We start from the raw sequence: 14696 nt of genomic DNA, 5'->3' as shown, positions 1-14696 counted from the left end.
ATGTGGGTGATGGAGGTCATCAAGGAGTGATTGCTTCTCTGGTTTTAGTTTCTAGTGACTAGAAAAATGGGATTGATATTGCCTAAATTAAGGAAAAATTGGCTTTGTTCTCAAGGAATGAGGTAATTGGTTTGATAAAGATGAATATGTTTGTTTGGTATGGATCAAGTGTGAGATAATGATGGCATATCCTGGTGGAAATATTTAAGTTACCAGTTGGAAATAGGGAATTAGTTTAGCTGATGTAGCAAAAACAGAGATGTAGATTGTGAGTTTGTTTTCCATAAGCATTGTAGTTAGAAAGATCAAAGTTATTAGAGGAGAGCAAAAATGAGAAAAGAAGAGAGGACCAGGTACAGAGACTCCTGAACTACTGTGTTGGTATAGTTGAAGACGTTCCAGATATAAGGAATGGAGAGACTAGGGAAGGCCCCTAATCTACTTCAAAGATCTCCCTCATGGCTGTCACTGGTGGCTTTTAACCCACCTGTTATGAATTCTTGGCTGTTGCTTCCAAACCATGTGCTTCTTTCTCTTTTTGGAGACATTTCAAATCTGCCAAACAGAATGTTTTACATAGAACATCTTTATAGTATGTGTGACTTTCTTTTGTTTGGTTTTTATTTTTAAGAGAAAATTTTCTTTTGGACTCCTTTTGAAAGCTTTTTAAAGCTCTTTAGTTATGAAAAATTTGTTGAGGCATATAGCATTTTTCAAACTTGCTAAAAAGAATTCTGGGCGTTCATGAAAACCCACAGAAATGGAGGCCAGCTGCTGGCCAGCTCTTGAACTACAGCTGCGTCAAGGAAGGAAGCACTTAAAGAGATTAATGGGTACATACCCAAAGAGGTAAACATGAGCTATGCCATTTAAACTGGTTTTTAATAGGATTATTCAGAATGTCTTCAAATGTAAACTGATTTCACTGTCATACAATCATCTAGGAATAAATAATGAGGGGCACTCTTTTTCTGGGAAATTTTTTGAAGTAACACTTGTACACATAAGATACACAAACAATATGTTAAATTTTTATAATCTGATTTTCTTATGTAGTGATTTCTATTTAGAATTTGAAAAAAATCATACTTTCTTTGAAAAACACAGTTACCTGTCATGCATAATTACCTGCCTAAACATTTGGTTGGTTAATGGTTAACTACATTAAAATCATAACTCTAAATTGAAGTTCTGATAAAATTCACAATTGCTTATTTACTATATATGATAGTAAATTTCTTAGTATTTGAAGTTGTTCTTTCAATTGAAATGACCAGAATCCTACACTAGGGTGTAAAGTTGCAGAATCTAGTTTTCGTTTATCCAGCCATAAATTAAATACTTAATTATAAGTGGACAAAATTATTGACTGCAATTCTAAATCTAGAAGGGATGTTTGTGACTACGTGGCAATATCTTATTCTTTGTATATTTGAATTGCTCTGCTTATTGCAATATTGATAGGGTTTATAAGATGGTTGCAGTGCAACCATTTTTCCACTGCCAGCTTAAAGATATAAATGCTGGCATTTAGCTGTTTTTGTCATAAAATACTTCTGCTGAGTCATGGAAATCAACACTTATGGCGGACAGAAGTAATTTAAATATGTATTTAAACTTCATTAATCATAGTTATTATAATTCAATAGAAAGCCTTTTAATGAAAAATTGAAATATAATAGTAAAAAAAGCCAATTTCTTTTACCTTTCTGGAGATAGAAAGACTATGTCTTTAAAGAAAATGCAATTGAATAAGAAATAAATGTTGAATGTTAATATACGAGAGTTTTGGAGGGAAAGTCATTCAACTCTGAATGAAAGAATATACAGTCTTATCTAAAATTTAATCACTTTTTTTTTAGTACAAGTGTCAAAAGGATTCTTATTTTGCACTGGACATCCTGTGAATTTTGTTTGATTATTAATAAATAAAGAATAACTAAGTTAAGAACCACTTTGGGGAGCCATATGAATTCTTCATAGAAGAACAGTCCTGTTGATACTCTGAAATGGATTAAAACGATCTGGGGAAAAGCAGAATCTCTTAATATTCACCATCTAAATCATTGTGTCTTTGGTTTATGATCTGTTAATGACTCTTTAATTTTTATTTTTAAGTCTGTTCCTATAGTGGAGTCAAATATTATCTTTTTTCTGGAAATTTGTACACTGGTTTTCAAAGTCCTCATAAAAATCCTGTGTTATTTCAGCCACAGCAGAGGGACGTATTCTCAGTGAATAATCTGTATCCTAGTTTTTTAGAACTTAATTTTTTTCTCCTTGATCTCAGGGAAATTGTATTAAGAGAACAACTATCTGTATGTTCTTCTTCCAACCACTTTTAATGGCCCTCTGGTTGCTAATTCAGTTTAGATGTTGTCCTTGTTACTGTTGTGTGTGTCTGTAACTGAGACTTTGGAGTCACCCCTGAGGTTTTAGCCTGTAGTAGACCTTGGCTGTGGGGCTGTGGTGAGGAGGCTAAGATGGCCCCTGCTGATGATGTAGCTTTCTCACTGGGTCTCATTAAGTTTCTCCATGCTTCAGGGTTCTATTCCCTTTTAAAAACAAGCTGCACACACACACAGCCATCCTGCACACATCTGTCAGCGTTTAGTTTAATTGAAATAATAAACATGAACCTTGAAATAATAAACACGGTACATGACCAAAGAATAAATGGAGTTGGAGAATTTAGCTTATGAAATAATTGGAGATTGGAAAAATTTCTAAATTAGGAAAAATAACCATGCTGAAATAGTTTAAGGAAATAATAACATTTCTCAATTAACAATTCATAAGTGATATAACTAATTGGAAGTATCAAAAAATAGCTGTGTTGCCACCTAGGTGGATGGATGAAGCCATCAGAAAGCCACTTTGTAGTCAGAGAATCTGATTTATTAGCATAGAATAATCTAATGACCAATTAGGGGAGTATACAGCACATGTAATTTGATTTTGGTCTGCGGGTTTTATGCTTATCTTAGAATACTTATCCACTACGAGTGAGATAGCTCTGTGGATAGAAGTTGGACTAATCTGTTTATAGAATAATAATTTGCTTCAGTGATCTGCTGAAGACAACTCAAAGGCCTGCTCACTGGCTCCTGCCCTGTGTGTTTCTGTAGGGGCTCAGGCCATAGCACTTGGCTTAGGAAAACAGCATTTTTTCCTGTCAACATTCTCCTCCCCCACCCCAATTTTTGGACCCTTCTTGATTTTGATGAGGAAAATTAGTGGTTCTGATTGTCCCCCACCTGCATGAAAGAATTTGGAGCTATGAATTTGAGTGAGTAGATGTATCTATTGGCTTGTTAGCAAGTAGAACGATTTACCCTCACTGGGATTCTGTTTCAGCTCACCATGAGAGAAGCGAGATGGGCTGTGTAAGCTTCCTTTGGGCATTCTGCTCATTGCACAGTGCTGTTTTCCAGTTTCCACTCGGGAAAGTCTGGGGATTTGGGGTGTGTAAGATTGTGGGAAGCTGGATACATTTTAGAAAGCTTCTTTTAGAACTGGTAAACTGATCTCATAGAAATATTTTGTACAATAATATTAATGTACAAAACACATGGTATTAGTGAGTTGTTAATGATAAAGCTTAGAGCACTGGGAAGAAACTTACCATTTTCTCTGTGGCAAAAGACACAACATGTGTTGTATTAGTTTGAAAGGACAAATAGAAGAGCCTTCAGACAGAGAGGATGTCTGCCCTTTTAGCAAAGAGGCAGTCACTAACAAAAGCAGGATTTTGGAATTCCCCAGGACTGTGGTTGGTGACTGCATAGAGCTGGCAAGGGTCCAAGGGCTGCTTCTTTACTCAGGAACCTTTCCCTTTTCCTTACTGACCCCTGGGTGTGTGATGAAGAACCAAAACAAACAAGAAGGGTTTTTTGCATTGTTCTTGGGATTCTTGCCTGTTTTTACCTCTCAGTTCCTTCATTATCATAAACACCAGCAACACTAGGGCTTTGCAGTCACTTCCTTATAAAGTCATCTTTCCTTGCATGGAGTACACAGAACGTTCATTAATTGGCCTCAACTCTAGATGAGGGATATTGCATTTTGTTTTATTTTATCTTATGATGTTTTATTTTTTGGTACCAAGGCTTTAACACAGAGGCACTTAACTACGGAGCCATATCCCCAGCCCTTTTTATTTTATGTATTTTTAATTTAGAGACAGGGTCTCACTTAATTGCTTAGGGCCTTGCTGAATTGCTAGGGCTGGCTTTGAACTTGTGATCCTCCTGCCTCAGCCTCCTGAGAAACTGCACACCTGGTAGGGTAGTGTATTCTTAAAGGCATAGTGACTTGTCACCATTGAGAAGCCTTAAATTCCAGCCCCCCTTTTCCACACCTGGCTTTTCAGTTTTGTACCTACCAGGGGGCACAGCTAATGTGCAGCAGCAGTACCAGTGCTAGTTGGGCCTTAAAAACCCCATTTAAGAGAAGGAACATCTATTGTGTGCCAGATATTGTGTTAGATAACTCCTTTGACAGTTACTCTAAACCTGGAGATAATCAATAGGGTATAAATTTAGGGACAAAGGCTTATGTGGGGTCATGATATAGATAGTTGGGTGACATTCTCATCAGGAGCTTTGGGCACTTGTATATTTTAGGGTCATTGCCTTCAGTAGGTCAGGGAATCACATCTTGTTGGAGTTTTAAAGCATTTCTTTAGTGATTTTATTTCATTTTTAAACATTGAGAAGTGAAGTGATTTGTTCATAGTCACATAAGTAGGTGACAGAACTAGTACTAAAATCAAATATTTTTCTGGAATTTTCTTAGAGATTAGCAATTTAACAAAAGTTTATTGATAAGCTGCTTTATATACAGGATTGTGCCAGGTGGGCACTATAGAGGGTAAGAGTACTGGTAAAACACAGACCTTGTTCTTAGAGGAACTTCTAGCCTAGCATTTTAAACTTGGGAATTAGATAAGTGAGCTAGAGAATTTATAGACTCAGACAAAGGTCCACTTGTTGAGCTATTCCAGGTGATGGGAAAAATCATTAATGCTAATAACCAAAAAGCAAGGCAAGAAAAAAAGTGCTCAATGGGAGGCAGAATGGCACTTTAGACCCATCATTTGGTGTTGGGGTGCTGCCTAGAAGGAGGACAGATGATTGGAAATACCAGTCAGGAAATTGGGAGAGGAGTCAGATTGGAGATAGGGTGACCTGAGACTCCCCCAGTTTTTTCGTACTGAAGTACAGTGTCCAGGAAAGCCCTCAGTCCCAGGCAAAAAGAGAGTTGGTTACTCTGACTGGAAATATGTATTTGAAAGACAAACAAGAAATAGTAGAAGCTATGAGCTTGGAAGAAGGTCTCCTAAAGAGGCTTAAGACAGAAGGGAAAAAGTTATAACCTTGGATTAATGTTTTATCTATTGCTAAAACTTGAAATATTGGTTTGCAACATAGTTTTTACCTCACTAACAACTGTACAACACTTTTTATGAACCTGAACTATCCTTGGTTTTGAGCCCTATACTTGGTTTTGTTTTGGATTCTGAGAAAAAAAAAACACAAAAAGAATATCTTTTGGGGCAACATTTAGACTAATAATGTTCATTTTGATAGGCTACTTGGAGATTTCAGTAGAAAATTTCATTTTGATGTGAATGCTATCCCCTTGGGATGTAGAGATTTGCTGAATATGTTTATGCTTGATTTAGGAAGCTAAGCAGCTGACTCCATCACCAAAGAACACGTGTTTATGCTTTCTTCTCTAGTTACCGTAGCCTCTGTATTTGTCAGCCTGGCTTATTAGAATGCATACTCAAGGCAATTGGTCGATCATAGACCATTCATTTATTTATTCAAAAATATTTCTTGAGTTCTCTGTTAGATGCCAGGCCCGATTGTAGATGCTGGTAATAGAGAAATGAACAGAAAAGAGTATGTTTTTATTTTGAAGGACACATAATAGTCACAAGAAACTATCAGATTGCAATGGTATTTTGGCGTGATAAAGGTTTGGTGGCAAGATAAAGCTTTTCTTCTTGGACTAAAGTACCATTCTGAGTAATGAGAAGCAGCAACTTTCTGGGGAAGAACTTTTCAAACAATGGGAGCAGCTAGGCAAAAGTGCTTTGCGTATTTAAAAGAACAGAGTGGGATGAGATGAAGAAGAATGAGGTTGTCCAGATGCGCAGGGCTTTGTGAGCCACTGTAAGGAGTTTGGATTTTGTGCTCCCTGGAAATTATTTTTCTTTTTAAAATATTCCACATGGGTGGAAAATTAAAAGGTATCTTGGGAGCTGTACAAACAATAATGTTGTGGATTCTCATGAGTACCTTTGAGATTATGAACAAATAAAGTATGTATGTGTGTTACAGAATTGCCTATAATGAATGGGAAGGAATTGGATTGGATAATGAGAAATTTTGTTAATGTATAAAATAAATGCAGATAAAGTTAGCACTGGTCCTTTCTAAGCTGTTCATATCTTGTTCCTGACTCTTTGCCTGCCTGTTCTTAAACTTGAGATCATTTGCTTTGGTGCTTTGGTATCATTGGAGATTTGTGTGTGTGTGTGTGTGTGTGTGTGTGTGTGTGTGTGTGTGTGTTTGTTGCTGGGGACTGAACCCAGGGCCTTGTAAATACTAGGTGAGTATTCGAACACTGAGCTATATCCCCAGCTCTAGTAGATGGTTTTAGACACATAGACTATTTGAAGCAAGTAGCTCATGAAAGCAAAGATATCTTTTTACATAGAAGATAATTTTTCTCTTCTAAATCTATAGGATGTACTGCTACAAGTGTTAGGGTGTAGAAAGGCACCCTCCGACATAGTTCAAAGTCAATAATCTGCATTTTTTTATGTTACAGGCAGATAAAAGCTTTGCTTTTATCTTGGACTTAGGGCAAATGTTTGAGAAAACTAAAATTCTGCATGACAACATTAATATGAGTTTGGAGGTGATTCTGACATTATCAGATTATCTTTCCATTTACTTTTTCTGAAAGACTCTTTTTAAAAATGTATAGATACGTGTTTTTCAGTCTTTTATGATTTCATCTGTAGGGAAGAAAACAGCTCTTAGATCTTTACCAATTATCCTCCCCTTGGTTATCTGTGTATCATTTACTCTGAATGTATTGTGAAGTGTTTTAACAATCTAAAAGAGTGCTATCGTGAGTAGCCAGTCTTAGAGTTTGTTATTGTTGAAATTATTGTTTTCATTCAGATGATGCTGTTGATGACTGATGATGTTGAGTTTGAGTAAACATGTATCATTTACTTCATATCAAGGATAGGGACAAATTCTTGTTCTGTCCCCAGAACTTTCCTTGGCATAACTCAGAATTGTTTAAATGGTTGGTAAATGAAAAATAAGGGGAGAAAAATAAGGAATCTTTGTAAGTAAACATTTAATAATCAGCAAATAAATGGCTGTGTTATTGATTTTTATTTTTCTTGACATAGTAGAAAGCCTTTAGTGATGACAGTATGGTAAGCAAATGGTTTGGTAAACAGAGGTATAAGCACATCTTTGCCTTTACTCATGATTAATTTCCTAGCAATTGGGTCTTGGTACATTTCTGGGAAATTGCTTCATATATTAGCTTTAAATGTACTTCATGTTTCAATGTGAAATTAGTTGCTTTGTGTTTGTAGGTGAGATAATTCCTTTAGGCCACCATGAATCATTCAGTTAATAAAAGAAAGCAGTTTATTAACAGAAATGCATTTCCCAGTTCCCCAGGGGTATTGGAGTACCTCCAAAATGAATGAGACACAGTTCATTTCATGCCAGTCACAAGTGGGTTATCCACCAAGAAGATTTTCTGTAAGATACTCTTAATTCTCTTGGTAACTTTCCATCTATATCACCGAGTTAATTTAGAACCATTTTAACCCCACCCTGATAGATGTTCAAAGATTGAAAACAGTCTGAAAGACAACCTAAATAAAATAAGGTTAGGAAGATAATTTCTTAAAAGTAATATTTTCTGATAATACATCCCAAAGCCACATGAAAATGCTTTCTGATTTATATGCTGCTCAGCATTTTTAGTCTATTGCTCTGTTTCTAGGGCATAGGATTGTGCAACATAGGTAGTAGGTGCATCATAGATCATTTTTTAAAATGAAAGAATGAAATCCATTGAAGCAAATAATAGAGAGTTGATGGTATCTTTATCACAAGACAGATAAGCCAGAAGTGTAACTGAGCATTTATAGCAGGTGCCTTGAAATCATGCCTTCTTGCTAAGCAAGAGCTTTGGTGTCAGTCTCCATTTTAATTCTCTTTCTGCACTTATTCACTCTATACCATTGGGAAAGTATTTAACTTCCCTCCACCAATTTAGATTTTTAATTTTTTACCCAATTTATAAAAATAGATGTGAAATAGTTGAACATGCTGGAAGGTCTAGTGAAAACTGTCATCTAGAGTTTACGGCCACATTGTCAGTCTCTGGAGGAAGAACATTCAGGGCAGAGAGATGTCAGGTGCAAAAGTCCGGAGAGGTATGGACTTAGGGTATTTAAGGAATCAGGTAAATATGACTGAAGTGGCGTGCATCAGTGAAGGAGTTGTCGATGAGATCAGAGAGGTAATGGGAACTAGACATTGTGTAAGGACTTGGCTGTTCCTTTGAGTAAAATGGAGAGCCAGGGAAGGGTTTGTGAATAGAAGAGTGAACATTTGTGGTAGAGACTGAACATTTAGTTGGTTTGCATCTGATTCTTAAATAGAAGTTATCCCTTCATTTATCTTAGGAGTGTACTCAACACAGTTATTTTAAAGCCTTATCAGACTGCTTCATAAGATCATTTTCATAGGGAGTGAATTTATGTTCTAATTACTGGATTTTAAGATTGTCTTAATATGAAATTTATTTCTGTAATCTGAATTTTGGTTTGCTGCTGTGATAGGAAGGCTTTTGGTTTGTTTACTTATTTTTCTCTTGGGAGCTCATTTCTCTATCTAAGAAACTATATTAGATGGTGACATTTTGCTCACCCACCCTTGTTTCCAGTTTGTTCCCCAGTGATATGGGGGATACCACAGATCAAGTCAGAGTTAGTAGCCAGCCTGATCCAGGGTCTTCTGGTGCCCACGACTTTCCTCAGAAGCAGCCCCAGGCAGCTTTGGCAGTAGCCCTTTTTCAGTGTCCTTTCATGAGAGAGAATGCCACTGAAATTCTCTGTTTCCCAGGAGAAAGGCAAGTTACACCATGAAAATGGACTTTGTGCCACCACTGCTGCTTGTAAACCTGTCACCCAGCAAGCCTCTGGCATCAACACACTCAATGCTTTGTGTTTTCATTCAGTGTTACCCAGATGATTATCTTGTTTTCCAGCTCATCTGGTTTTAGTGTTTCTATTTGTATATTTTGGGTATTTATTACTAGGATGTGTTGTGTGTGTGTGGGGAGTGTCTTGTTAAAATGGAAACAAAATAACTTTTCAGTCTTTATCACAAATTCCATTGAAACTCTTTAGAACTTGCATTTTTCATTATCAGATATCATATTTTTAGAAAACGACTGTTCAGAAGAACTTATTAAACATTTTACAAGAATCAAGTCATTGAACCCTTCCACCAACCTCATTTTGATAGAAGAGGAAAGTGAGAAATGGAGAGGTTTAGTAACTTACCTAGATCACACAGATGTTAGGTGACAGAGAAAGGATCTAAACCTGATAACTTGACTCTAGAGTTGCTATTCCTAACCATCATGATACATATTCTCTCATCTGTCAGTTGGGAAAAATAATAAGTTTCTCACAGATTTGTTGTTTGTAATAATGAAGTAAGATCAGATATGAAAAACCTGGTATTGACCGGATGTGTCATAATAGAATTTAATAAATGTTTTTTTTTCTTTGTAGCAGGCAATATAGTTCTAGTGTTTCATAAAATATACTAGGTTTCATTTTAGTGAAAAACATGGGGAGTCCTGTTGTTGAACCGAATTCTCCTGTATGGCTAGGAGGATGAGGGGATTGGCCTGGAAGAGTTGTAGAGCTAGAAAGAAAGGGAATCAGAAAAATAGGATCCAATGGCAGAGTCTAAATTGGAAACCAAACAATTCAAGGATTCTGCAGAAAAGCTCATTTGAATTTGGGGAATTCCAGAGTAGAACAAGAAAGTCTGGACTAGATAGTAAGAAGTAGTGCCTTGAGCATTTCCCAGAATTCCTGAGGTTCCTAGTTTTCAGTAGTGGGCAAGGAAGGCTCTTTCTGAGGGCACTTTGCCAGCTATGACCTTGTAAAACATTCTTCTGACTTTTGTTTTCAAATTCCCCAAATTAGCAAGGAGCATTTGGTGTTTAGTGCACAATACTCAAGGGAATAAAGGGCCTGGCCAAATGTTTACACTTAAAATAGCCAGGAATCTAAATCAGGGCCTTGCCTCTGAGGCCTTGACTTTCACTATTCCTACACAACCTTCAAAATGTAGCTCAGATTCCACCCCTTCTAGGATACCATACACTTTATGCTAAGGAATTGCTGTAGATAAATTAGAAGGGTATAGAAAGAAAAGGTTCTTGTGAGATACAGTTTATTTGGAGAAAGTTTTATCAATTTGGATGAAGAGGGATATTTGTAGAGAATAAAAACAAATGCTTGGAAATATGGCACATCCCAACATTGTGTTGTATGTTAGCATGGAAACCATCAAAGAGAACAACCTTACCAGAATCTTACTTCAGTCTATGTAGGAACTGAAAAAGCAGAGGTTTGATTTAAGGAAAAGAACTGAGTTCATATCATTGGTGATCTTTCAGACTAGGAGAATTTGATCAAGTTGGAAGAGGAGTTAAATAGATCAAGGTTGGTTAAGAGTCAAGAGCCATTGTAAGTTCATGCAAAGGAGAGAGATGCATTGTGAGACCGCCCAGTCTGAACTCAGACCTGCCTGCTTTCTAGAACCTCTGTACACCAGGCAGGCAGGCCCAGGAGGGACTCATTGAACATGTTGAGGATCATCACTGAACTAGGATTTGATGTACTCTTATTTCAGTGCACTGAACAGAAGCAAAGGAAGTAGGAAAGTACCCCTCATCTGATGCTGTTCCCTTTTCCCTTAGTTTTTCCTACATAGTGAATCCCATGCAAGATGTCACCTTAGATGACAGTATTACCTGTACTCCAGTTAGCCCTGTGTTGGGGAAGAAAACACATGTAAATGAAATCCATTGATAATATTAGATCAATAGTTTTTATCTATCACCTGTATAACTCCAGGTTTTTCTCAGGTGGTGAGATCACAAAAATGACTTATGCGTTAATTCTCTTTCTTTCTTTTCCTTGCCCACTCATTATGGACTAAATTAATCCAAATGCACTATTTTTTTTTTTTTGACAGTAAAGAAGGAACAAAATAAAGCAGTCATATAATCTACAACTTTATCATTAGAACAAATAATTGCTTGGAGGCATTTGGATTTCAGTGTTTTTAAAAAAAATTTATGTTTTAGTTGTAGTTGGACACAATACCTTTATTTTATTTATTTATACGTGGTACTGTAGATCGAACCCAGGGTCTCGCATGTGCTAGGCAAATGCTCTGCCACTGAGCCACAACCCCAGCCCTGGATTTCAGTTTTTGATTGAGCCATGGTGTGAGGATTATACCAACTTGGCAATGTTAGTAATAAACTAAATAAGTTATTCCATGAAGCATAATTTTAAAAATATACAAAATCCAGTGGTTTATAATTTAATTTCAATCCTCAAAAATGTAAAAGGTATGAACATTGTTTTAATTATGAAAATGTTCAGACATGTATATGTGTATATCCTACAAACATAAGTTTAAAGGAGAGAGACTAATAGAATGAATTGCCTTTGTTCATCACCCAGATTCATTGGCTATCAAAGGTTTGCCATATGTGGCTTTGTCTGTTCCTTTGCATTGTTGTTTGATGAAGCATTATAAAGTTCATCACAATTTGTGATTTGCACTCCTACACATTCCAGCATGCACCTCTAAAATTACTTATGCTTTCACATCCATACTGCCATTGGCACATCTTAAAAATAATTCCTTGGTGTCATCTCATATCTGGAACTTATATAAATTTCCTCTATTTCTTGGCAGTATCTTTTTTTTTTTTTTTTTTTACACTTGATTTGTTTAACTCAGGATCTGAAGAGGGTTCACACATTGCATTAAGTTCTGTGTCTTTGAATCTGATTTAATTCAGTGGTTCAGATTTTTAGAGAGCTGGTTTTTTTTTTTTTTTTTTTTAAATTCTGTGAGAAGCAGGATTGACATGATAGCTTTTGGGAATTTTGGGAATTTTCGCCCCTAGTGACCTAATTCCTCAAGCCTTGCCCCACCTTCCTCTAGTTGCCACCCAGTAATCCATTCAGATTATTAGGCCATCAGATGAACTAATCTACTGATTAGGTTACAGCTTTCATAAACTAATTGAATCACTTCACTTCCAAACATTCCTGCATTAACACATGAGCTGTTTGGGGAATACCTCATATCCAAACCATAATATTCTGCCCCTGACCACCAAAAACTCATTTTGCATCTTATGGTTCAGAATGCATTCAGTCTATCTCCAAGAGCAAATGATTAGTCAGAAACTGAAGTTATTGCTGGCCATGGTGGCACATGCCTGTAATCATAGTGACTTGGGAGGCTGAGGTAGAAGGATTGCAAATTCAAGGCCAGCCTCAGCAATTTAGCAAGGCCCTAAGCAACTTAGTAATATGCTGTCTCAAAAGAAAAATTAAAAAGGGGTGGGGATGTGGCTCAGTGGTGGTAAAGTACTCTGGGTTCATCCCTACAACCAGGAATAACAAAAACACAAAAAGAAAAAAAAAATAGGAACTGAAGTAATCTATTGTTGAATAAGGGGGAAAAAGAAATTCCAAACATGTTTCTAATTCTCAATACAAATCAGAAGCCAGTCATATTTCTGCAGATTGTTTTCCTCAATTTAAAAAAGAGTATATTTTTCTGACTTTTATATGTTTATTTTCACATATTAATTGCAGTTATGTGTAAGTATTATATTTCTAAGAAAATTGTGTCTACCTATCATTGAATATGCTATTTCTTTAGATAATGTTATATAATCTGATAGGGTATATGTTTAAAAATTACAAAAAAATGTTCTTAAGTACTCTAGGAAAACAGTAAAAGGGCAGAAACCCACTGATACAATGTTCAAATAACCTCGAAATGTTCTTGCCTCTTCCCAGATAGCTTTGATTCTGAATGTACCACAGGTTGTGTTGAAAATTTTATTTGTGGTAAGCCACATTTTGAGAGAGTTGAAAATAGAATTTAAAACATGTTTACTTTGTGTGTAATCTCTATAAAAATAGAACATAAATTATAGTAAACTGTAATTATATTCTCTGTTGGAAATCTTGAGTCTTACGTTAATCTTCTCTTGAACATTATGAATATGGAGGCAAGACTATGTATTAAAGCTTAGTTTGCAGATAAGACACTTGCTTGGTACATAGTAGTTCTAAGATGTGGAATCTTCAATAGCTTCAAATCCTAAGACCCATAGTAAAGAGGAGAGTAAATGAACAGTACAAAGGAGGGATTTTTTAAATAGCATCCCTTCTGCCCCCAATGCAAAGATATTTATTATTTTCTAACAGGGTTAATATATAGGACTAATTTGCACTTTTTTCTCTTGGTACCTGATAATTCCAAATGTTTGCTCATATGTACCTTTCAGGTGCCCTAATGTGAGTTTGCAAAAACTGCCAGAACAGTGGTTATGGAATGTTTTGGAGGAAATCAAAAGCAGCGATCCTTCATCTAAACTCTGTGCTACAAGGCGCAGTGCTGGAATTCCCTTCTACATACAGGTATGTATCTATAGGACCACAGCTGGCTGTTTGTTTTTTGATAGTGTATTCTAACCTCCTTGACATGTGAGTGAGCTTATTGCATAAGGGACATTTCTGTCTCCTTAGTACCATAGCATTTATGGCTTTGTTTTAATGTGTGGACAGTGTGTTCTGTGACAGCTCTTTCTTGGAATGAACCCTCCAAGAGGTCAATCTTGTAATATAAACAGAAGGTGGTATAGATTTCCGCCTGTGGATTAAGTAGACAGACATCACCATGGCACATGCATTGCTCACTTCCAGGAAGTATGTGTTGCCCCACCTTCCAAATTGCAAAAGAATAGTTTTCCTCTCTTTTCAGGACCCTCAAGACTTTCTATAGGCAACCAATGTTAATAGGTTCTTTTGAATCCTTCCATGAAATGACTGACCATAAGGTGATCATAATCCTAATAGTTGCTAACATTTATTAGTGGTTATTTCCTGTGCATTTCCTCATGTAATCTTTCCCCAAACCCTGTGAGATAGCTACTGTTATCATTCTATATGTTCTAGGTGAAGAAACTGGGACTTAGGAGAGTTAAGTGACTTCCCGAAGGCCACTGAGATAGTAAGAACTCAAAAACAAAACAAAAAAAACACCCCAAAACGTGAGCCCAGACCACTTGACTCCTTATCCCCTCTGGATACAAAAATGTCTGTGTGCACACAGTTCCTGAATGCAGAGGAAAACATACTAGAGCCACTGTTGGCTCTGTGTTCTTTTTCACAATACTTTAAAGGTTGCTGCATATCAGAATACCCACAGTTTATTTTTAATGCCACAGTCTGACCCATTTTGAATCTGTGTGGTTCTTCTGACTGTATCTGTTTCCTACTCTGTGTATTTATGCAT

At 36.4% G+C, this 14696-nt stretch overlaps 1 protein-coding gene across 1 annotated transcript in view; it reads left to right on the top strand.

Moving 5' to 3' along the window:
* Thada (THADA armadillo repeat containing) overlaps positions 1 to 14696 on the top strand; it is a 323478-nt gene that overhangs the window by 55639 nt on the left and 253143 nt on the right. The window contains 1 exon segment of the mRNA XM_077791748.1: positions 13687 to 13819. Coding sequence (XP_077647874.1) covers positions 13687 to 13819 — 133 coding nt within the window.

Source organism: Urocitellus parryii, chromosome 12 (genome assembly GCF_045843805.1).
Source record: "Urocitellus parryii isolate mUroPar1 chromosome 12, mUroPar1.hap1, whole genome shotgun sequence".
In the NCBI taxonomy this organism is placed as follows: Eukaryota; Metazoa; Chordata; class Mammalia; order Rodentia; family Sciuridae; genus Urocitellus; species Urocitellus parryii.
Note: the sequence above shows the minus strand (reverse complement) of the source record. Positions and strands in the feature narration are given on the sequence as shown.